The 21,853-nt window shown below is 49.7% G+C and overlaps 1 protein-coding gene across 1 annotated transcript in view; it reads right to left on the reverse strand.

Moving 5' to 3' along the window:
- Positions 1 to 4,690: 4,690 nt before the first annotated feature.
- Positions 4,691 to 21,853, reverse strand: part of JPH3 (junctophilin 3) — a 59,076-nt gene continuing 41,913 nt past the window's right edge. Inside the window, exons 5-6 of the mRNA XM_076348966.1 lie at positions 17,826 to 18,745; positions 4,691 to 6,252 (exon numbers count right to left, since the gene is read on the reverse strand). Of these exons, the coding sequence (XP_076205081.1) occupies positions 6,172 to 6,252; positions 17,826 to 18,745 (1,001 nt within the window). The 3' untranslated portion in view covers positions 4,691 to 6,171. The remainder of the gene's footprint in view (positions 6,253 to 17,825; positions 18,746 to 21,853) is intronic.

Raw genomic sequence — 21,853 nt, forward strand, 5'->3', positions numbered from 1 at the left:
CCAAGCAGGAATGACTGATTATTACTACTACGTTAAGTGCCTACAGAGGAGGTGTGAATGTGATGGGCTCAGCCATGGTCTTAAGAAGTACAAACTGTGATACTTTGATATCAAACTGTAATGGTACTTTGCTCCTCTGAGCATTGGCTGAACGTCCACTGAAGCCTGTTCAGCGTTGCTGGATCAGATATCTGGTCGTTTTTCTTGTATTGGGTCCAAAAGTACCTTAAAGAGGAAGGTAAGTATTTTGCAGGCAGACACATCGGTGAAGTGGCTTGCCTAAAATGATACCCAAGAGAAGGGCCAGGGCTAGAACTTGGTGGAAAACTAGGAACTGAGAAACTCCAGCAGTGTCTGTCATAAGAGTAGTTATTCTTGTCTGACATGTACAAAGAACAGCTTGTACTTTTTTTTAATGTATGAATGCCCAGATAAAATTCAATTATTCCTTTGGCATCCATCAGACCATTGCTTTTGCCCATCTCATTGTAAAGGGATGAACGTATAAACGTTTACGTAGGAGAAAGAGACCTCAGTATGTTGTTATATCTGGAAACAATCAAGCTGTTGGGGATTTTTTCAGCTAAAAGACAAGGCTGAAAGTAATTTTATTTTTTTTTTTTTTTTTACTCCTTGAGGAAAACGTATTCAGTAATCCCTTTTCTTTGGGCCACACACACTGTAATTGCATCGTAAGTAACAAGTGAAATTGGATTCTTCTATTACATTTACATGCACAGCTAGGAAGGGAAAAAGAGAATAAAGAAGAGTGCCGGCTGAAGTGCATTTGAGTTTAGGGGTTGCACAAAAAAGGCCACAGTAGAAGGTTAGTGGTTTCATGTCTAACTCAAGCTTAGCTTGTAACATGTGGGATTGTTTCTCCCCCACATCAGTGTGTGTGTTGAAGTGTGATGAGCATGGAAGCGAATGAACCTTGCTGTGGAGTTTATCAGAGAGCAATCGGGGTAATTGGGCTGACCCAGAGATAAAATGCTGTTTGTAGATGGAAAGACTGTTCCTAGCATCTCTGCTTATGGGATTTTGCTAATAGAGAGGACTTGGTTCAATCACGCTGAGTTGCTGGTCTCCTCGCAGTGCTGCCTACCTGCTGTGGTGGCTTCTGGAGATAAACCAGTCCCAAACTCTTCTGCTGGCAAATCGCTTGTTTGTCAGGCTTGTTGTGCTCTACACACGCTGGGCTGATGTCGTCCTTCCTCATTTGTCTTGGAGAGAATCTGGATTCATTCTCCATCTGTTTTGTAATGGCAAAACTTCTGCTTTCTTGCTTCAGCAACACCATGGGTGGGTCCAACCAGTACTAAACAGCCCTGAGCATGTTGTGTCTGTCAGCAAGACAGAAAGGCTAAAGACACACACGTTGTTGCGTGGAAACCAGCTGTTGGCCCAACATCTGCAGCATCCCTCATCACAGTAACTTAACGTTAACAACACAGCCCACAGTAACTTAACGTTACAGACGAACAAGGAAAGACCTTTGAAACGTGCTCGACGCTGAAGGGGTTGGGGAGCAGCGCTCCTACTGCTTGCAGGAGTAATTCTCACAGCTCTCCCTTCCAACAAGACCAAACACCTGATACCAAAATGCAGCTGCTGCTGGGGTGGGGGCGGCTGCTCTTATGGAAGAGGTAAGGGGTTGGATGTTGGTGTTCTTATCATGTTAAAACAAGTGAGTCTGTAAGAGAGCCTGTCTAGCCTTGCTAGACTATCAATGCTGTTAATAGTGTACCCAAACTGGGGATAAAAGGAAATAGGCAGATGGTAAGGATTGTGAGTCTACTAGATAGCAGTGTAGTGGAGCAAATAACACCTGTGCATGAACGTGAGTCTCTCTAAAGTTTATCTTCCATTGACACTTTTAGATGGGGAATGTGCAACCCACCACAGCATTTCTAAGCCATCCATCCAACAAAAACTTTTGGGCAACGCTCAGCAGCTCTCAACATCTAGGAAGTGACATTTCCTTTAACGTTACGGAGCATGATCTCTGAGATGCCTCGGATGAAGGGACACAGCTCGCCATGTTTTTGAGTTACATATTCAGACCTTTGGGCACTGATTAGTAGCCATGGGGGTTCATTGCCTGTTGAAACTCCCTGGCTTGGCATGGTAATTAGGTGATTACGCATACCCTGGAAAAGCAGGTTGGTGGTAGTGCTGAAGCTAAGTGCCTGTGGGTTAATATTAGTTAAAACAGACCAATAAAAGGAACTCATGAGCTTGAAATGCTTCTGAGGGAAGCATAGTCCCGGTGGATCTGTTACTCAAAAGCACGTATCTAGTGCTTGCTGTACTCAGAGTTGTCTTCAGCAATGGTTCAAGCCTTGGGCTCAGTGCAGAGCTTGTCAGGGAGCCTTGCCGTGAAGGTTAGTGATAGGCAACAAAATGATGGATGCAATTCATGTAGGGGCTGTGCAAGAAGTTGACCCGTTTCCTTACACCAGGAAAACTTGCCACCGTGTCAAGAGTCTGCAAAGACCATCTTCTGTGTGAACAACTTACCCATGTGCGGCAAAGCTGTGCAGCATGGGCAGGAGATCCAGTCCAGCCTCTGCTCTGTTCTGCTTTAGCACAAATCTCTGGAGCCAACCTCACCCTATGACAGTTTTAAAAAATTCCTGCTTTTCCATCCTCCCTTAACTTGCCAAATCCTGTCAGGACATCTAATTAGTCCTTGGGTTTCAATTAAGCCCTTCATCAGCGAAATGACATTATTTCTCCTCTCGCCCCTCCCCTTCTGTTGCAGTCTGGATTTTTTTTTTCCAGCAGTACTGAGGCTTCATAACTCTGCACAAGATAAATAGATGCTGCAACAGCTCAGTATCTCTGAAAGATCAGGCCCTGGAGAGTCCCAACACGCTCAGAGAATCTAGGTCTCGGGTACAAGCAAACCAGACGCCAGATGGGCTGGTGAGAAGCTGACGTGGCAAGAGCAGGTGGAGGATTTTTGTATTCCTTCGTTCTTGCCTTCCCCAAAGATGCGGTGTCAAACCAGCCCATCACTCACAGGTAGGGTCTGGCCGGAGGACCTGCGTGTCCCAATGGCTTTACTGCGCTGGCAGGACGTGGGCTGGTTCCTTGAGCCCCAGCCCCTCCTTGTGTTTCAGGTGCTGCTTGTTCCACTGTAGGAACATAAAAATACCATTGCAGCCTAAAAAAAAAATGATACAAACCTTCAGCTGTTCGTATGCATCTGTCGGTGTGGACATAAAACAGCAGGTATGGACAACTTCCATAGATTTATAGGCCACGATGACAGACATTTTAATGTGCCTTAGGTAGATATGTATGAATCCAGGGCTCATAAGACAGGGAAATACACTGAATTACCTCTCTCTCTGGGCTACTTCTCAAGAATATTTCTGGCCTTGGGCAAATGTGAAGAGCCCAGAACTAAGATAAATTGGTTAGCTCCCCATGATTAATAAAGGAATCATTATTTTTAAACACGTGGTTTGGGAGCCAATTAATATCAGTCTTCGGCTATCTTTCATGCTGAACAAGCCTCAGCTCGATGGAGGTTTTATCCCATGGAACAAAGAGATGAAAAATCCGAGTTGCATTTGTGTTTGTACATAACTGCTGGTACGTGGGCAAGAGCAGGAATAACTAGTCGGTCACCAGTGTGAAAAAGCTAGTTGTGAAATCACTAGTACTTTGATTGATAACGAGAGGCATTTTTGTGCTGTTTTATATATATCTAAATATCGTACTGTGTTTGCATGTAACTGTTTAACCTGCTCCTGGTGGGACCTTTGTGTCATGCACTTGAATGTACAAAAGAAGTCCTCGAGAGTCTTTACAAAGAGTTGCAACCAGAATTACAAAACACATGGATGAGTTCCTAGGGCTGCAATCACAACATGTCGTTATTTGGTTCATTTCAAGTATGCAGCAACTATTAAAGAGTAAAAAAGATGACTAAGGACCCAAAAGGAAAAACCAAGGAAAAAAAAAAGGAAGAGGTACGAAGATGATGGACAGTTACTGTGGAAAATGAAATAAAAAAGTTACTGGGATCTCGCTGCCTTCAGTTATCATTTACCCTGTCCACCCATAGCCCTCTGCCTGAAAAGGGAAAGGAAGAAAAAGGGGAAGAAAAACCGTGACAGGAGGGAATAAGACCATGTAAGGAGAAGAACTGAATTTAACTGGCACATGCTCTAATCCTTAGTTTATTTCTGGTTAAAAATATAGCAATCCAGTGCAGTGTAATAAGAAATCTGCTGAAAAGGTAGCAGAGAAACAGCTAAAACAGAAGCAAAGCAAAGCTGAGTCCGCAGGTCAGGGCTGTACCCAACAACTCTGTATGTGAAATGTCAAGGAGGACTTTTTCCCTCCTTCCCAACCCCCCCCAGATATATCTGTATATGGGTTTCATCCCACCCTCGGGTTGCTGCCACACTCGCACCCCTTCTCCTGTTGAATGGAGCCGCAGTGGGTAGAACTGAGGGTGGAATTTGGTCCCTGGACGTACCAAATCCCAAACAAGCCATTCAGACTGTACCTGGTGGTGGTGGATCACCGGCAGAGCCGATCTCCGCAGTGGGGAAAGACAGCGTGGGGAGGGGAAGAAACAGTACAGTCGTTTTTGAAAAGCGAGGGGATGTCAGCCATTTCCAAGTGATTGAGCTAAGACCACACTCTTGTGATTGGGACCATAACAGCTGAGAACAGGGATACGGCATCTTTAATGAGTATGCATATTATCAGTGGGGACAGGGGAGGGGAGAAAATCAAGGCAGGCATATTACAAAGATGGTATAAACAAACAAATTAAGTGACATAGAAAAAAAAAAAGAATACATCCTTAGAGGCTGCCATTGCCAATGATGGTTTTTGTTTTTCTTTTTTTTTTTCTTTTTTTTTCTTCTTTTTTTTTTACAGGGACATGTTGGAAGCTGGAATATACATCCTGCATTACAAAGTGCAAAATACTACATGCTCAGAGCCCAAGCATGATGTCTGAAACAGTCCACAGCAAGATGTAAGAGACAAACCCACCACCCTCTCCCGCCTCTCTGGGACATGCTCCAGTGCTCCTCCCCAGATGCCTTTGAAAAACAGTTTTATCTTATTTTGCTTTATTTTGTTTTATTGTATCCTAAGTGGATCAGAATTGAGCCCTCTCTCCCCAGTCCCTCCCCACCAGTCTGCTCCCCGGCATCTCTGTGCACGCGTGTATTTGGGATGGGATGCTCAAGTAAGGCTGCTCCTCGCATGTTGGCGAGCACGGCACGATGACCAGCAGCTACTCAATTCGTGTTGCTGAAGGTGCTTGCACGTTTTTGGGGGGAATCCGGGTACACATTTTTACCCAGGAGAAATTGTCTGTGAATTAAAAGTAGCACTGGGTGGTTTTCCAGCCTTGCCATGGGGGGGAGCAGCCTGGGGAGGAGGGGTGAAGGCAGGAGGGTTGTGGGGCTACTGCTCACACTTTGTGTTCCCTATTCCCCCCCCGCCCCAAGAAATTTAGCAAAACACCAATTGCTGCTTTGTTTTAAAAACAAGTAACAAAATGGGGCCTATTGCCCTTCTCCCATCTTTCACATCCTGACGGGGTTCATACCTTCCCCGTGCTCCTTCTCTCCTCCTTCTTACAGCAACGTTTCTCCATTTGCGAAGGGAGAAGGAAGAAAAGCCTGATTTTGCTTTTCTCTCTCATTTACTTTATCATTAAAGCTGTTGTGGATTTCCCTGGGACACTCAGCCTGGAGCATCCCAGGACCCGTACATACTTCAAACAAAATCTCCCCATGGTCCCCTCATCTAGTCTCCATTTTGGGGTTCATTACTGTTGTTACGAATACATGTTTTTGGGGTGAGGGGAAGGGAAATGAGCTTTTATTTTGTTGGGATTCCTTCTCATCCTTTCCAGTGTTGGGGGGACAGAGTGTTGATAGCATTTTGCCATGCCACACAGCATAGTGTTATACAAGCAAAGAATTTTGGCTAAAATCCAAAAAACATTACCCAGGAAAAAAGGCAAACTGTGAGTGAGACTCGATCGTTTGTTGTTCTTCTGTGAAAAGACTTGGAAATTGTCGTAGGACAGTTCGAGTTATGATTTTTCCCTTTTTGTTGTTGTTTGGTTTTTCCCCCCCCCCCATTCATACATGTAACTGTTATTTTTGCAAACAAGACAGTCTTGAATTAGATGAAAAAGTTAATAAACAAAATGGCGACTCCAATATTTAGTAAGATCACCATGACTACCAGGATGGGAGCTGAGCCCTGGAAGAGAAAGAGAAGGAGAGGAGTTAGAAGGCACGTTGAAAGTCTGTCTAAGGCTGCTTTGTAGCAGGGGTCGGGCGCTGCGCTGGGTCCGGGATATGGCAGGGCAGGCAGGTCTGCAGACGAGCAGGCCCCAGAGAGCACATATACACCCTCCAGCAAACATCTCAAAGCGCCTGGTAACCCTCACTGAATTTTTGCAGGCTGCTGCCTTAGTGAGGAAGGTGTGAATAAAGATCTCCCTAAGGGGGATGAGGTGAGCAAACAGCAGAAGCGGGGACTAAACCCAGATCTATTGCCTCCGTCACTGTGACAATAAACAGGTCACCCCTAGGTCTTTCATCTAAGCACAATGTCCTCCTAAGGCAGCCGCTTGATTCTGCAAAGGCAGACAAAATCCCTCTCCTGTTTTACCAACAGAAATAAACTGGGCTCTGCCAGGAGCCCCTTTGCTCCCTCCCCATGCTGAGCCATAGCCCAAGGCATTCTTGGGGCCCGCAGCATCCCTGGGAGCACTGTCCCTCTTACACCCGGGTGAGAGGAAAGCTGCTGGACTTCTGCTTTTCTGAGCCACTTCAACACTTACTTTCTATCCGTTTGCCTCAATAGACACGTATATCTGCAAGTCTTGGGGCAGACTCTGTTTACTGTCATGCATTAGCACAAATGGCATGTAAGTCCCAGTGTGAGCCCCGGACCCAGCGTCTGCCAAGCAGACACATGGATGCACACCCACCAGACCCATCTGGGTTAAGACGGCAGTTGCTCATGGACTCCCCCATGTCGTGCATAGAGGAAATCTGGCCTTAAAAGAATAACTAAAATCAGCTGCTTACCCAGGGTGGTCAATGAACAGGAAAAAAAAAAAAGATTGTATTGGATCATGTAGCTGTTTGGGGATGGTTTGGAGGAGTCTTCAAAGGACATTTCCCAATCAACATGATTGCTTGTACAGGTATCCTGATAACAGCAGAAGTCAGGCCAGCATACGGTGGTCTATGTTAAGGCAACATTTTGGGAAAGCAATAATAACCTTTCCTGAGGTTCACAGGGACCAAATTAAGCTCCTGGGGTCTGTGTGGAAACCATTGCAGCAACTCACATCACAGCTGGCCTGCGTCAGACACCCACCGTAGGCTGGGTTGAAGCGCACCCCAGAAGCATCCGTTACTTTCCACTGAGCATAAAGGCAGCCCAGATAACTTGTGCTGGACCCGATGAGGATGTGGCTGTTGGACCCTATTAGCGTCCCAGGAACGATGGGAAGAGACCACTCAGCGTCAGGACTGCAGACAACCCTCCCAACGCATCTTTCTGCAGAACACCGGTCAGAAAAACGTCCATCCTGCCACCTTGTCCCTGCCATAAAACATTTGCTGTCCTAAAGTGTTAACGTGGCTGGCATCAGGGTGAGCAAGCGTGTGTGCAGGTAGGTGGTAGCTATTTCTCGGAGTAGCTGGTATCTTCGTCTATTCTTGCTGCAACGGAGCTGCGCCAGTTTTAATCGCCTGGAATGCTTTTCTCTATGCCCCTGTCCTCGTAACAAAGCTCCTGTGGCTGTTGGGTTGGCATGGGGCAGGGGTGGGCACCCTTTCTAAGCAAGTCCTTGTACCACTCTGCAGTGCTGCTGGAAAAAAAAAAAGAAAAAAAGCTCCTTGCTGGCCAGAGATCGTTTCTCTTCTGAGCAGGCTGATTCAGTTCGCATTTGGGAGTGGGTGGGAGAGAGGATGCTGGAGCTTGCTGGAAAGGCATATTTGTAGCTTAGCAACAGGGTCAAAGGAAGCCAACCAAATGGAGGGATTGCGGAGAGCCTCTCCTGGCAGCCAGGTATCCACGCCTGACTGCTTCCAGCAAATCTCTCCGCCTGCACCACGCCAAGCCTTTCAAAGGCAGAAACCACCCCCCTGTTGCCACTCTTTGCCCCCCCCCCGGCCTTGCCGCTGCCAAGCACTGCCATGCGGTGTGTTACTTACATTTGGGGGGCTTAGCTTCATTTCAAAAGATTATTGGGTTTTACGATTTTTGAGCTCGTGTTAATATAATAACAGATTGCAAGTGATTATCACTGTCATTGTTTCTGTTGGCAGGGCACCACAGAGCCACAAAATGCATTTGGATCCCTCCACCTCGCAGCCAAGGGAGGACTTAACTGCTCTCATACTTGCATTAGCCTTGGTCCACTCGCCGTTTGATTTCCCCTGCCAACGCAGCAGCGACCATTTCTGCCCCTGCTCTGCTCAGACTACTAGATCACTTCAATACCATGAAGGAGGCAAAGTTGTATACCAGCTGACATGAGCCTGGGATAATCTGGAGGCTGCTTCCTCCTCCCTGACAAAAAGCGTAGAGCAGGACTGGCTGCCTCTTAATTCCCTGGTGTTTGAGCTTTACCCTCACAAACAGAGACACTTTGGGATGGACCTGTTGAACTGACCGAAATCACAAACCTTTGGTACTTGTGTTCAGAGGATGCTGATGGGATGGTGTCCAAGGAGGGCGCACGCCCTTCATTTATACACCAGTACATCAAAGTCGTGCCCTCGTCTAGAAAAATGGGGGGAGTCAACAAACTAAGCAACATGCACCTACCCGCTTGCATCAGCAGCAACTGGATTCCCATGCACGAATGTTTTGCTCAGCTCCCTGGTTCAGTCTGCACCTATTTGCATCTTGCATCCTCTGTTCAATGCAGAGGCAGGAGAAAATGCTTACTTTGCCACTGCATATGCGGGGTCTTCCACATTTGCCAGCAAAAGCATCCCAGAAATAGGATGACCTGGGAGGGGAGGGGTCTCTGCAAACTGAGCAGCTCAAATCCGACTGTCTGACAACCTGCAAATTCTGCTTCCTTTTTGCAGTTCCCTCTTTTTAACACCCTCTTCCCCATGCTAACTCCAACAAGGGCTCTCCACGCAGCAGTTGCAGGTATGGCTGCTCCCCCCTGGTGAGATGCCGGCGTATCTTAGCAGGGGCTGGAGTCCTGCCTGTGGCAGCTGGTGGATAAGCAGCTTTGCGACTCTGAAGCTTCTGTTTTAGCTCCAATTATGAATCCTGCTGCACTTCTAAATGCTTATGTCTGGCTTATTTCTAACTTGTAAGGTCTTTGTGCCTTAACCTCTACTCAGGGGAAACGCTTGCCCTTCTCCCCTTTGATGGCAAGGATGTCCTGGGATACGTGTCATCTGTTCCTAAGAAGTGATTCCTGCTCAGTGCCCAGGCAGAAGATGAATCACTAATGGGTTTGTGCTTTGGAAGAAATGTTTTGCTGAGCCCAGCCTGGCAATAGGTCAGTGAACTCCCTTTTACTGCAGCTACAGCCAGCATTTTAGAACTAGCAGCGTTTACAACTCTTCACGCCACAGGCTAGCCCTCTATCGTGAGCCACCCACCTTTAGAAGGAAGAGCAATAGCCCTTGATTTGCAACTTTGCATGTTGCTTTAGTAGTTAGGTGGTGCTTTATCTCATCTTCGGCCTTCTTGAGATTTAGAAAAGCCCAGAAAAATCCTCGAGGCCAGTGGTATCACAGGCTCTAGGGTGCTAGAAAGCCAGAGGTCGAGCAGCTTTTCCCAGCCTGGGGTTTGTGTGTCACAGACAGCAAGCAGCCTGCAAAGCTGTTCTTTTTTCTCTTTTTTTTAAAAGCTACAACACTCTCTTTAGCCCTGAAATAGTAGTGCTAAAGCAGGCCGTCAGGAACTGCAGAGATTTGTTTAAACTAACCTGCCTGTCATTCAGGAGACGAGGCTCCGCTGCGAAATGCCGTGCTGCCTCCCAGCACAGTGCCCGCAAGTCCAGAACCTGCTTTACTGGGAAGCAGACGCCAGTTGGCAGCGTCCTCTCACCCAATTTTAGCTGTCTAAATGTTAGACATCTAGTCTGCGCTAACCATCTAGGCTGTCTGTAGACCAAGTGACGCGAGATGAATTCCACCCAGAATGGTTACCAGCCTGGCTCCAGGAAAGGAAAAATTAAATCAAGCTCTGGTGCGCCTAAGCATCATCCAGCATCCTGGGTGATGGCAAATTTCATCAGCAAAACGAGGCAGCTCTGGGGCTGGGATTTTTTATTTTTTATAATAAGACCCCTGGGCTCCTTCATATGAGGAGGAAAACACCTGCCAAGGATGGGCAACGTACACCAGTATTAGCTAGGTGAAAGGCTGCTTGTGTGTAAACAGGGATAGTCTCCAAGGACTTTTAAGATTTCCTCCAAACTTTAGAGAGCTGGAACATAGACCCAAACCCATGGAAACACTAAAATGTGAATAAACTCTTGTTATGGCACAGGGGTAACAACAGTAATCGTCGCTGTAGAAGTAATGAGTGAAGTTTTCTTCCAGTCTGTGGTTTTTGGCACACTGCAGCTCTGATGGTGGCCGCAGCCGAGCACCACCATTTCTGCCCCTCCGTCTTGTTTGTTTTTATCCTTTAACTGTTGTGTAGCAACTCAAGAGTCTTACTGGGAATACAAGGGCCAGCTGGTTTACAAATACAATTGTAGCATAATTAATTAAGCATTAACAGTCCATTATTATCTGTTATCGCAGGGTACAAGCTCTGTCTCTCTGCCATGGAAACCATAGTGCAGGTTACCTAGGAATCCCTCCGGGATCTATTAAGTGTAATTACTAAGGACTTGGATCAGCAAAAAAAAAAAATATGCATTGTTTTCCAGCCTCAGCACTGCAGAAAGTGCTGAAAACTTAGCAGCTCCGTGACATTTGTGCTGAATTGTCACATAATTGCCAGGAACAGGCTGCTGTGAAACGGTTAAGGAGCATTTAGCAAAAGAAACATAAGGGATTCACTTCGCTTTCTCCAGCGTATTACAGCATCTCCCGTGACTTGAGGAAGGGAGCCCAGGAGATGCTGAATGTGCCCGTGTAAGAGGAATGGGCACTTGATACCAGTGTGCATCTGAGTGGGGTGGTATGGAAAAACCTGCTTCTGCAGGAAAAATGCAAGCGGCTAAAGTGAACGCAGGGATTTATCCCGAGATGGCGTCTCTTAATGAACTGTTTTGTCACCTCTGGTTCAGTCCTCACGTTACAGGTGCCTGCGTAGCCAGGAGCGAGCTGTATGTTTGGAGCTGTATGTCTGTTTTTAAAATTTTTGGTTCTCGTGCGGTCAAAAGCTGGCATTTGACCCCAACTTATTCAAAGCTAGAAGAAGATGTGGAGTTGGGCTCAAGACCCTAAAATGGATCTGGGATGACGGGAGCAAAGTCAGTGAGATGACCTCTTCAGGTACATCAAAGGGCCCCTGAGATTAAAAGGGTTTTAAAAGGACGCTCTCAAGTTAAGCATCACATTTCTCTCTGAACATTATTTACCTCGTGTTGTTACAAGTAATGCATGCGATGTCTGTACATGAAAGAGATTAGAGGAAGAACAGTTTCCAATTATTATTAGTTTTAAAAAGAAACAACCCCCAAACCGTTTGCTTTGCGCATGTGACGGCTCTTCCCGCGCACGCTGCAGCCCCTGTGGCGATGCTCAGACCTGGCTCATCTCGAAGGGTGTGATGACAACCGGGTGTCTGCAGGACTGATCCTCCTCCTTATTCCCTTGTAATTATAGCTTATACTTGTATGGACGTGTGTACGTGCCACAGCCATTTGGGATTGGGGTTTGAACCTGTTTGGTTGAGATGAGAGAAGTAAGGAAAACCCAGACACGCCTGTGTTAGGAGACCTGGGGAAGGCTCCTCATGGGGAAAAGAAAATAATGGAAAAACCTGAAGTGGGAAGACTGAGAGGACCACAGGGATAAGCCACAGGGTTTAGTCCCAAGGAGGATAACCACAAAAAAGTCCCCAGGCCCCTTTCCCAGCAGACTGGTCCGAAGGCAGATAGATGGGACCATCTCCATGCACGGCATTGAGCCCGGTCTGAGATGCAGGTGAAGCTTCACCATTCAAACAGTGGGTGCCCATTTGGGACAGAGGAAACAGCCAGCTGTTATTTTTATCTCATTTTACACCCTTTAGGGCTAAAGGTGCCTAACTTTTCTGAAGAAAACGCTCCACCCTGAGGTCAATCCCTTCAAGAATAACCCCACAGCCGCTAGAAAAGGGAGCGTCCGTCGTCCGCATCGGCAGGGAGGTGCCATTTCTGGGGCAAGTTGCTGCGCTCCGTCCCCCCTACCTTGCTCCATCGAAGCCTGGGCTGAGCCCCCTGCCTGGGTACCCTCCCTCGGCCCCGGCTCGGGCTGCACGGCGCGCTCCGGCAGAGCCCTGCGCTGGCTGCAGATTGGCTGCCTCCTCCTCACTTTCCCCAGCGACAGCGAAGCCTGCTCAGAATATCTTGATAGAAAATATGCCCCTCGCGCAGAAAACGAGCGAGGAAGATGCTGCAGCTGCTGGAATCCCTCCCCGCCTCCCCGGCGGGTACCTGGAGCCGACAAGGGGGTCTCTCTGAGATCCCTAACCCAGCAGATGCCTTGCAAACTCCGTTTGCTGCAACTGTTTCCGTTGGTTTGTTTGCAATAAGAAGCAGTACCGTTAGCAAACAGCTGAGATCACTGAGATTTTCTCTGACAGCATGTGACAATGAAAGAAAATGTCAGGGGTGGCTGGGGTGGGTTTTTTTTTGGCTGCTGCCCTACCGTCGGGCTTTCTTGGTGAGATGAGACAGGGGGATTTTAAAGGGCCAAGTCTCGAGCCTACTCACATCTCCAGGGTGCCTTTAGTGAGACCACAACGTATCCCTAGAAGGCTTCATCTAAATACCTGTGATTGCTCCTGCTAAATGAGGACAGGCAGATGAATCAGGCTCCGTTCGTGCCTGAACACTGGCCCTTCTCACAGGCATGCTGAGGACCTCTGTGCCTAAAACACTTCTTCTCCCTTTTAGAAGCTGCAGATGTTCAGCACCTGCAGAAAAGGAGACATATTTTTTTTTTCCCCCAACCCTAAAAATGTGATGTGTTCTGTGCTGATGGATAAAAGGGTTGCTGGCATTTTAGAAAACCTCTTTCCCTTTCCAGTGTCTCGACAATTCCTTTTTTCCTTTCCCGTTTCAGATCTTCTCAAAGGCTCTAGGAACCTGTGAAGCTTTTAGGCACAGGCTTGAGCTTTGTGCCTCGTGGGCCTTTAAGGTCAGAAAGGATGGTGACGTTTATATAAGTCCCTTAATCCGACAACACCGACACCGGTCCTGGCGCGTTGGTTTCCGTTTTCATCTGCCTGAACGATGACAATTGACGTGAGTTTGTTCTGTGCGTGCAGGGGTCAGTGCACACAGAGACACAGAAAGATCAGGTGGCTTTAAATGTAATTTTAAAGTGTTTGTATGACTGTAGTGCCGGCTTGATGACCCTGAACCCCCAAAGTCACCTGGTAGCGAACACCAAGCAGCGCTGAATTTCATCCATGTTATTGAGCGGTGGCCTCAAGAAATGACCTTTATAAGAGCAATTTTCAATTACTGATGTGCAGCCCCAATGAAGGAGGGTTCTGGGAGCCTCTTTTTAAGGGACTGGTGAAAAATGACCAAGAAGAACAAACTTCCTATAGCTCATATAGCAACCTATACGCCTGACTCCTCTACAGAGGTCTGCATCCCCACCTGGGCACACATTGCAAGAGGCTGGACACCAAGGGACTCCCCCCCCACCCCCAAACTGTTCCAGCCTCATCTCTAAGACAGAAATCAAGAGGTGTGGGGAGAGAAGTGATAATTTTAAGACCGCGTTTTTGCAAGACCTGCATCCCCACCCCATTCCTGCGAGCAGTGACAGAGGTGTGCTTGCTCCCGAAGCTGGAGCTGGCACTCCAACGCAGAGCCAACCCACCGGGCTCACTGATGGCGTGTGTAGAGCTGGTTTATGGCAGATTATTTTTAAAACAAGCTAACCTATGAGGGTGACCTCAGTTCTGCGCAGGGATACTCGAGGTAGGGCAAAAATAGCCCTCCTCAGCTAAGAGCATCCTTCCTGTTCATTGGCAGGCACCTTTCTGAAACAGCCCAGCTGTCTGGGAGATGAGAAATGCCCTTTTCAGCGAGCAGCTTCACAGATGGCAGTGCTGTGGATCACAGGGAAGCGGGCTGTCATGCAAGCTGAAACGGCGTGGGCACACACGCGTGCACGCACACGCGTGCGCACAGCCAGCCTTTCCCGGGAGCTGTGGTTCGCCTGCACGCTGGAGGCAAGCTGCTGGGAGTTGGAAGGGGAGGGGTATTTCAGGCTAGCGTGAGAAATGGGGCTTTGGGGAAGTTGGGGGGCCTTAATTCTGCGTGAAAAGATCTGGAGCGTGAGCAGGATGCAGTGCTTTTTGCAGGACGAAGCATGCAAGTGCCCTGTGTCACTGAGCATGCACAGAGGGAGGTGGATGTGGGGACCGTGGGATAAATCCTTCCCCCTTAGCTTTCCCCTCCTCTTCCTCAGGGACTCACTACACTCGCCGAAGTTTGAAATGCTTTGAGATCCTTGATGGCAGGTGCAGGCAAGGTCACGGCGTTAGGCAGGAGGTTGGAACACAAATCACTGCACCTCCCATTCCTCTCCTACACCTCCTTCCCCTGCTCCTGTCCGATGACCCTCCTCCCTGCCAGGCCACATGGAACAAAACCCTGCTAGCACAGTGCAGTTCTTGCTAGAACAAATTGTTGCTGGCATTGTAGGTTATTTAAATCCACATATTATCTCTTCCTCTGTATTACATTAGCTTCCTCCCAAACCTTCGCCATCTGTTCCACCCTCGGTTATGAATGTGAGAAAACTGAACATGCTGCTTCACAGCTACAGCACTTAAAAAAGTATGATGTGCATCCTAATGGCTTTTCTGTGCGCCTTTCCATGCAGGCTGTGCCCCTTCGTTATTGCCCGGGATCCACTCGAAATAGCCATTAATGTTATGTTGCATTAGTGGCTATCTACCTCCAGCGTTGCAGCTCAAGCCCTCCTCCCCGGGCGGGATGTTTATGTATGATGGCTCTGGCGTGCAGCCTGGGGTCTGCCTGCGAGGTGGGAGCCTCGGCGGCGCGTCTAACTTGGGCTGGGTGGGGCGAGACACCAGGACCGCTTGTGCCAGCGATCTCCCCGAGGAATGCCTGGATCTCAGCGAGGAGAAATGACGGTTTCATTCCTCCTTTGGGACCCGTGTCTCTCCCAGCTCCCTGCCGCCGCGTGAGGTCACGTTATCAAAGGTGCTGGACCATCTGCCAGTCCCACAGACTTCAACAGTGTCGATGTCCATGCAATTACTGCTGCTGCTTTTCCTCTCTGAAAGCCTGTCAGGCTCCTAATGCTGCCTGTCATTTCTCTAGTGCTTCACAGGCATCTACGCTAGCAGGTAAGGACAGCCCGGTCTGGACTCGGCGCCCACTTGTTTGCTCACTGGTGTGTGCTCAGGGCTGGCTTCAACTTGGAGCTCGCTTTTTTTTCTGGACTGGCAAGATGTGTCCTACGGTGCAGTCCACCGGCAAACACACTGTGTTCAGCTCTTCTTAAATGCTGTGTGGGTGCTTTCGAGCCTGCGCCGAAGCTTGCAAGATGAATAGGAAGCCAGAAAGCTACAGGGGGGTGTGTGGGGGGGTGATTTATCCACAGCCACAGCAGGGAAACTGTGGCAGATCTGTAGTTTAGTCCTTCCTGCATCCCGGCTGCTCACAGGCTGCAGATGTCACCGCTCCCTCCTCTCTCCCACCCGTTCGCTCTCATCCCTTGGCTGCAGGTGCCGACACCTTTGCTCTACTGGCAGAGCTGTCGGCAGGCGGCTGGAGGAGCAGGGATGCTGTAGGTATGGCCACAGTAATCATATGTTACAGACCATGATGCTGCTAGCCCAAACTTTCGGCGTGACTGACAAATGTAATTTCAGTTTCATGATCCCTGTCTCCCAAACAACCCAGCATCATCTTCTGCTACCCTGACAGGGTGATTTAGCTCCTTTCTTCTGCCGGAGCCTGAAATGTCACCACCTGAGAGTTACAGATTTTCCATTTCTCTTGTGCAGGTCTGGCCTGGGCTGTGGGACATCCAGCAGCAGGAGACCCCTCCAGCCCTGCCCTGCGTTTGGCACTGATGCGACAAGGGGGAATTCGGAGTGGTGTTGGCTTCCCCACTACTCCCTCAGACCGCCCCATCACCTCTCCTAGCAATGCCAAACCAACGGGGAGAATAAGTGAGGAAGCTGCTCTCAATGGTAAGTCCAGGAACGATCAAAAACCAGGGCTGGAAAGGACCTGAAAATCACACAGCTTAGCCTTCTGCCAAGGCAGGTTCAGCTCTATCCAAGCTATATCTGAGCTGCAGATGTCCAACCAGGTCTTAGACCACCTCCTCCCTCCCAGCCACCACAGCCTCCCTAGGCAATTTATTCCAGCACTCAACTCACTAGGAATGGCTAATGGCTAACCACTGCCTCTAATGCTTGAATTTAAGCCCATTAATTCTGTTCATCGAGAACAGATTATTCCCTTCCACTTTGCAGCAGCCATTTTATGTGTTTGAAGATCGCTCTGTCTCCTCTTCTCTAGCCTGAACACCTCCAGCTCTTCCCAGCAGCCAGTTGTTAATGCCCAACGTCTCCTCATCTCTCCTGAAATGAGGAGCCCAGGACTGGATGTCTCACGAGGGGTTATCCTCCAAGTCCCACAAGCTATGCTTCTGCTTCTGCTTCTGCTTCTGCTTACTTATGCTCTTCACAGTACAGCGATAGTACGGACTGACGTTTGGCTGTAATCTGCTCTATCGTCCTGATTTACAGAGCTCTAATAGCCCACTACCCTTGCTGTACTTGCCTGTTGCTTTCCCTGTCTAGGTAGCCTTCCTGAATTGCATCCTCTTGACTGCAATTTGCCAAGACCCCTTTGCATTGCATCCCCCCACTGAGGGGCTTGTACCCCCTCCTGGCTCGGTGGCATCCGCAGACCAAAAAACACGAGCTGTATTGAACCGTGCAGATCAGTACAGGAAAACCTGAGCAATGGTCAGCTCAGGAATGCAACCCCTTTGCAATGTCCCCTGCTCCATGACCATGGTGCCCTCCTCCACCTGGGTCAGGTCTCCAGTACAATGCGGTGACAAGGCCACTGCTTCAACAGGCAGCGCCGTCACATAGCAGCAGAGTGACGGAGAGCCGCTGCAGGTTGCCGCAATGCCCAGCTACCGGGATTTAAGCACTGATGTTGCAACAGGGTCCCGCCACACTCTTGGGCCAGAGTGAAGTTCTGTTGCCGTAACCTAACCACAAGGAAGCATCACCAACACCTTGCCTCATCCTGCAGCTTTTCCACCAGGCGAATGCTCAAAATCCCAGCAATAATGTATTTTTATTGCTGGCCCCGGGGCTGGGTTGCAAAACAAACTCAAACTTGCTGCTCACATCCTCCAGTGAAAAACCTGCTGTTCCCACCAAGACAATCTGCGGAGAAAACCCCACACCAACTTCTAGCACACGCTATTATGCAGGATGGGAGAAAGGAGGAGGGGGGATTCAAGGCACAAACCCACGGTAATTCGGGGGTCAACCCTGCCAGCAGAGCAATCTCCCTTTCCACTCCGCTGCAGCGCCACGACAGCTCTGCACCGGGTTTCTCGGCCAGATTTCAACACACAATTTTGCCTACTTACCGTACTGGATTTGAGCGCATCCCCATTGTCCTCTTCAGATTCTAGTGCAACAGGTAAGGATTTCTGTGGCGGGGAGAAGGTTAAGTCCCACCTTAGTAGCCGAGGCTCAGCTTTGTCCCCGAATCTCAGGTTTTCCAGTTTCTGCACCGTGGGCTCAGCAGAGGAAGCTGGCCTGAAATTCTCTTTGTTCTGGGACTTAGACCTCAGTCTCTGAACCCCGAAGCCCCGGTCTTCCCCGCGGTGGTCGTCAGCCATGCTCCTGCAGGGTCCCCCTTTGCTATAGTGTCTTTTTTGGGTGTGAATCTCTTGCATATAAGAATCCATCCTCATGAGGGGCTTCATCTCCATCTCATAATTGCTCATCTTCTCCTCATCTAGCTCAAGCAGTTTGGAGCTCCCTGAGCTGTGGTTGTGGGACCTGTGGTGGGAAGTCCATGAAACCGTGGCTGGGGAATCTGTCCACCTCTCTCTTTGCTTGTGGTTGGAGGCCGAATGTTTGTGTCCTCCGCTCCGACCTCTGTAGTCTTCAGGGACGGAGGCTGACCCCAGCTGACCGCTGCGCAGCGTCCCGCTTCTCACGCCGCGAGTCCCGCCGACCTTCTCTTCGCTCCAGCTGTTGGGGCGCAAGTAATCCCCGCCGCGTCCCTCCAGCAACATCTGGATCTCCCCACCCCTCTCTTCATCCACCGAGACCTGCCTGGAGAAGTGAGCGCTCTTGTTCCTGCAGGCAGGACCCAGGGGCGGCGTGGAGGAGGGACTGGCAGGGAAGCTCTGCAGCGGGCTGTCATCGGGAGTCAGGTCGGACGGGGTGGTCCCTTTGCGGTACAGCTCGGGGCTCTCTTGTTGGAGAGGTGTCCCGGTGGAGAGGACCTCAATGTCATCGCTCGAGTTCTGGCGCTTCGGTCTCTGGCATTCGAGCCCTTTTTGTGTAGTCATCAAGAGAAAAGAGAGAGGGAGAGAGAAATGCAACAGGGTTATTTCTATTCTGTGGGCGCCCACCAGGTTTTTCATGTCAAAGAATAGGGCTGAGAGTGTTGGACGGCAGGGGAACTGCGGGGCAAGATCAGGACAGCAGCAGCGTAGCACAATAAGTAGCTTCTGCTACTAGACCCAAGAGAAAAGGCATCATTGGTTTTACACCAAACCTGCTATCACCCCAGCATCCGCAGAGCAGCACGGTGCAAGCGGCTGCAGCCCGGCATGGGAGATGGTTTGGCATCAGCTGCCAGTGTTGTCAAGACAGGGGCATTCTGCACTAAGGTTGTGTTTCTCCACTGCTGTAAACCCAAGTGCTACCAACCCTTTTAGAAACCACCTGGCACCACCGTGGCTCTCGTTTCCAGCTGATTCCAGCAGGCTCAACAGCGGCTGCTCCTTTAGCACTCGCAGTTCTCGCCGCCCCTGCTGCCGGCGGGCACCCTGCTTGCTTGGGGACATGTGTGAAGGACCGTGTGTATGTATTACAAGTAAAAGGACTCGCAATAGTTTTGCAGCCCCAGCGATGTGGGGAAGCCACTTAATGATGCAGAGCTGCCGGGAGCCCTGCGCAGGCAGAGGAGCGGGCGCTCGGGCCCTGCCTGTGCTCTGCCTACGGCCCTGCTTTCCCTGGTGGGTCGCAGGGATGCAGCAGCTTGCAGCCCCGCTCGAGAGCAGCCTGCATTGCTCCACGGCACCATTCCCACGCTGTGCACGCCGCCACCCTAACCCCGCTAAGGGGGTTATGTCCCTGCCCATTGACCTTTTTTGGGGCATCCATCTGACCACCTTTTTCCATCAGCTCCAAACCCAGTTTGCAGGCATGAGAAGGGAAATCTGAGATGCAGCCGGTGGCAGCCCACGGCTCACCCCATGCCCTGTGCTCGTGTGTGATCCTGGGCGCTGCTGGGATCACCCCGTGCCCGGCTCACTGCCGACAGCCTTCACTCCCCCCCCTGGACAAGAAACACATTGGCTTTGCAGCTGCATGGTTTCAGAAGGGGAATCTCACCTCGAAGCTTTCACAGGGAGATGGTCTCATCTGGGCAGATGTGCAAGCCGCCCATTAAGAAAAAAAACCCACAAACCATATACGGAACAGCTTTCCTGCCCCGTACAGACAAGGAGGGCACAGACATTTCCCCACTCAGCCCCCCCTTGCTGGATGTTATGGAGAACACACGGGCGGTCGTGCCTCACACGTTTAGGCAGGAGCAAGGTAGCGTGTTCAGGGCTACATGAATACGATATACACCGTATCTTTAAAGATAAGACCATCTTATCTTTACCATGCTGACTGCACTTCGTTCCCTTTGAGCCCAGAGGACACCCCAGATGATGTCTCCTGGGGACAGGGACCTGGGGACAGGGACTTTAAGAGTGGCTGAGTGTCTTCTGCTGGAGGTGACCAGCTGGCAAGAAACATGTCGCTTCTCCGGACATTTAGAAAAAAACTGCACCTTATTAATCATCGATGAAACACGAAATTATTTCAAGAGGGTGCAAGCTAATAGTGGTTAATTCTCATTTTACCCTCTCAAGGCATAGTTGTTCCCAGCTAAAGCCATGCTAAATTACGTTAATAATTTGATAAATATATTAGCTGCCTAATGCCCCTGAAATGCATCTAATTGCAATTGCTATGGCTAGACAAGAAATGAGCCTCAAAAAGGAAGAACTCAATTTTTTACCACAGTTTAAAAATAAATGCTCTGAAGCTCCTGCTCTAATCTCTTCACTTCTGCTGAGTAATTTTCTCTATCGCATCTTCTTGGGAAACTGCTGGTGCTGGGACGTGCCTTTGCCTGCAGCCATCCCCACGTCCCACCGCGCCGTGGTCCGGATACATGCGGGGGATGCTGGGAGCATGGGGACGGATGTCCCTACTTGCAGAGGAGGTAAACAGTAACAAGGCTGCTTGGAAATTTCCTACACAAGCAATTTCTCGATGGGAAATTGGTCTTCTAATGACTGTCAATTTTTTTTTTATTATTTGCCACAGAAAAATCTGTTCGTGTTTTGGGACAATACTCAGATAGTTCAGTTTTAGTCCGTTCCCTGTGTCCCTCTTTGTCTGTGGGAGACTGAACCTCCCGGGATTTATTTGGGGCCCTTGAGCAATCCTTGTACTGGTGGGCAATTGTGGTGAAGGAGAAAGGTGGAGTTCACCCCCTCCATTTGCATGCAGAATAACTGTCTCAGGAAAAATACAGACTGATTTTGTGGCTGTTGTTGAGACGTTCCCATTCCAGCCACCTTCCAATATCACAGACGGGAAACTGAGGGCGGGGGGGATAAACAGCTTCATATGAGAAAGCTGTAAAGACAGCTATCAAAACGGGCTCACCCAGGACTTGGGGTGTCCCTCTTCATCTCAGGCTGGAGGTGCAGGGACTTGAAAGCTTCCCACCAGCTCCGATGACCCCAAAGCCAATCTCCAATGGCACAACCAGACACAGCCTCGCTACACCCGCTGCTCCTGCACCTTAGCTCCAACCCCAATCTTCCCTGGTCCCCAGAGCCCCACGGCAGAGGCGAGAAAGCCCAATGATGCTCCAGCATCCTCACCCCGGAGACCCACACCGGGGACCACATTATTAAGAACCCTCTCGTCCTAAATCTTTCCCACGTGGACCTGCAACGAGCTGAGCTAATTCCTCCTCTCCGTGGGTTAATCCCCTGAGTTTTGCAGCCCCTGGCTGGGGCTCACAGACAAGCAGGGGCCAGCAACGCTGGGGCACGGCTGCCCCTCCAGCCCCGGAGCCCCGCGAGGACACAGGCGTTTCCTTGCGGAGGAACTCGACAGATGCACGGTGCCGTCTTGCCGGCTTTCGACACCCGAGGATGTGCAACAATTATTCTGAGCTAAAATTAGTTGCTGAGCACGTGATGTTCCTGGAAGAACAGTTGTGAGAGCATGAAGGAGGATGCAGAGCACCAAATCTGGATTTCCAGCAGGATGGAGGCAGCCGTGCCCGGCCGCAGCATCTTCAAAGCCAAGCACGTGCCCCTGGGTGCTGTGGTGCCCCTGAGGACCCACGTATGGGGTTCGG

The sequence above is a fragment of the Aptenodytes patagonicus genome, chromosome 11 (genome assembly GCF_965638725.1).
Source record: "Aptenodytes patagonicus chromosome 11, bAptPat1.pri.cur, whole genome shotgun sequence".
Lineage (NCBI taxonomy): Eukaryota > Metazoa > Chordata > Aves > Sphenisciformes > Spheniscidae > Aptenodytes > Aptenodytes patagonicus.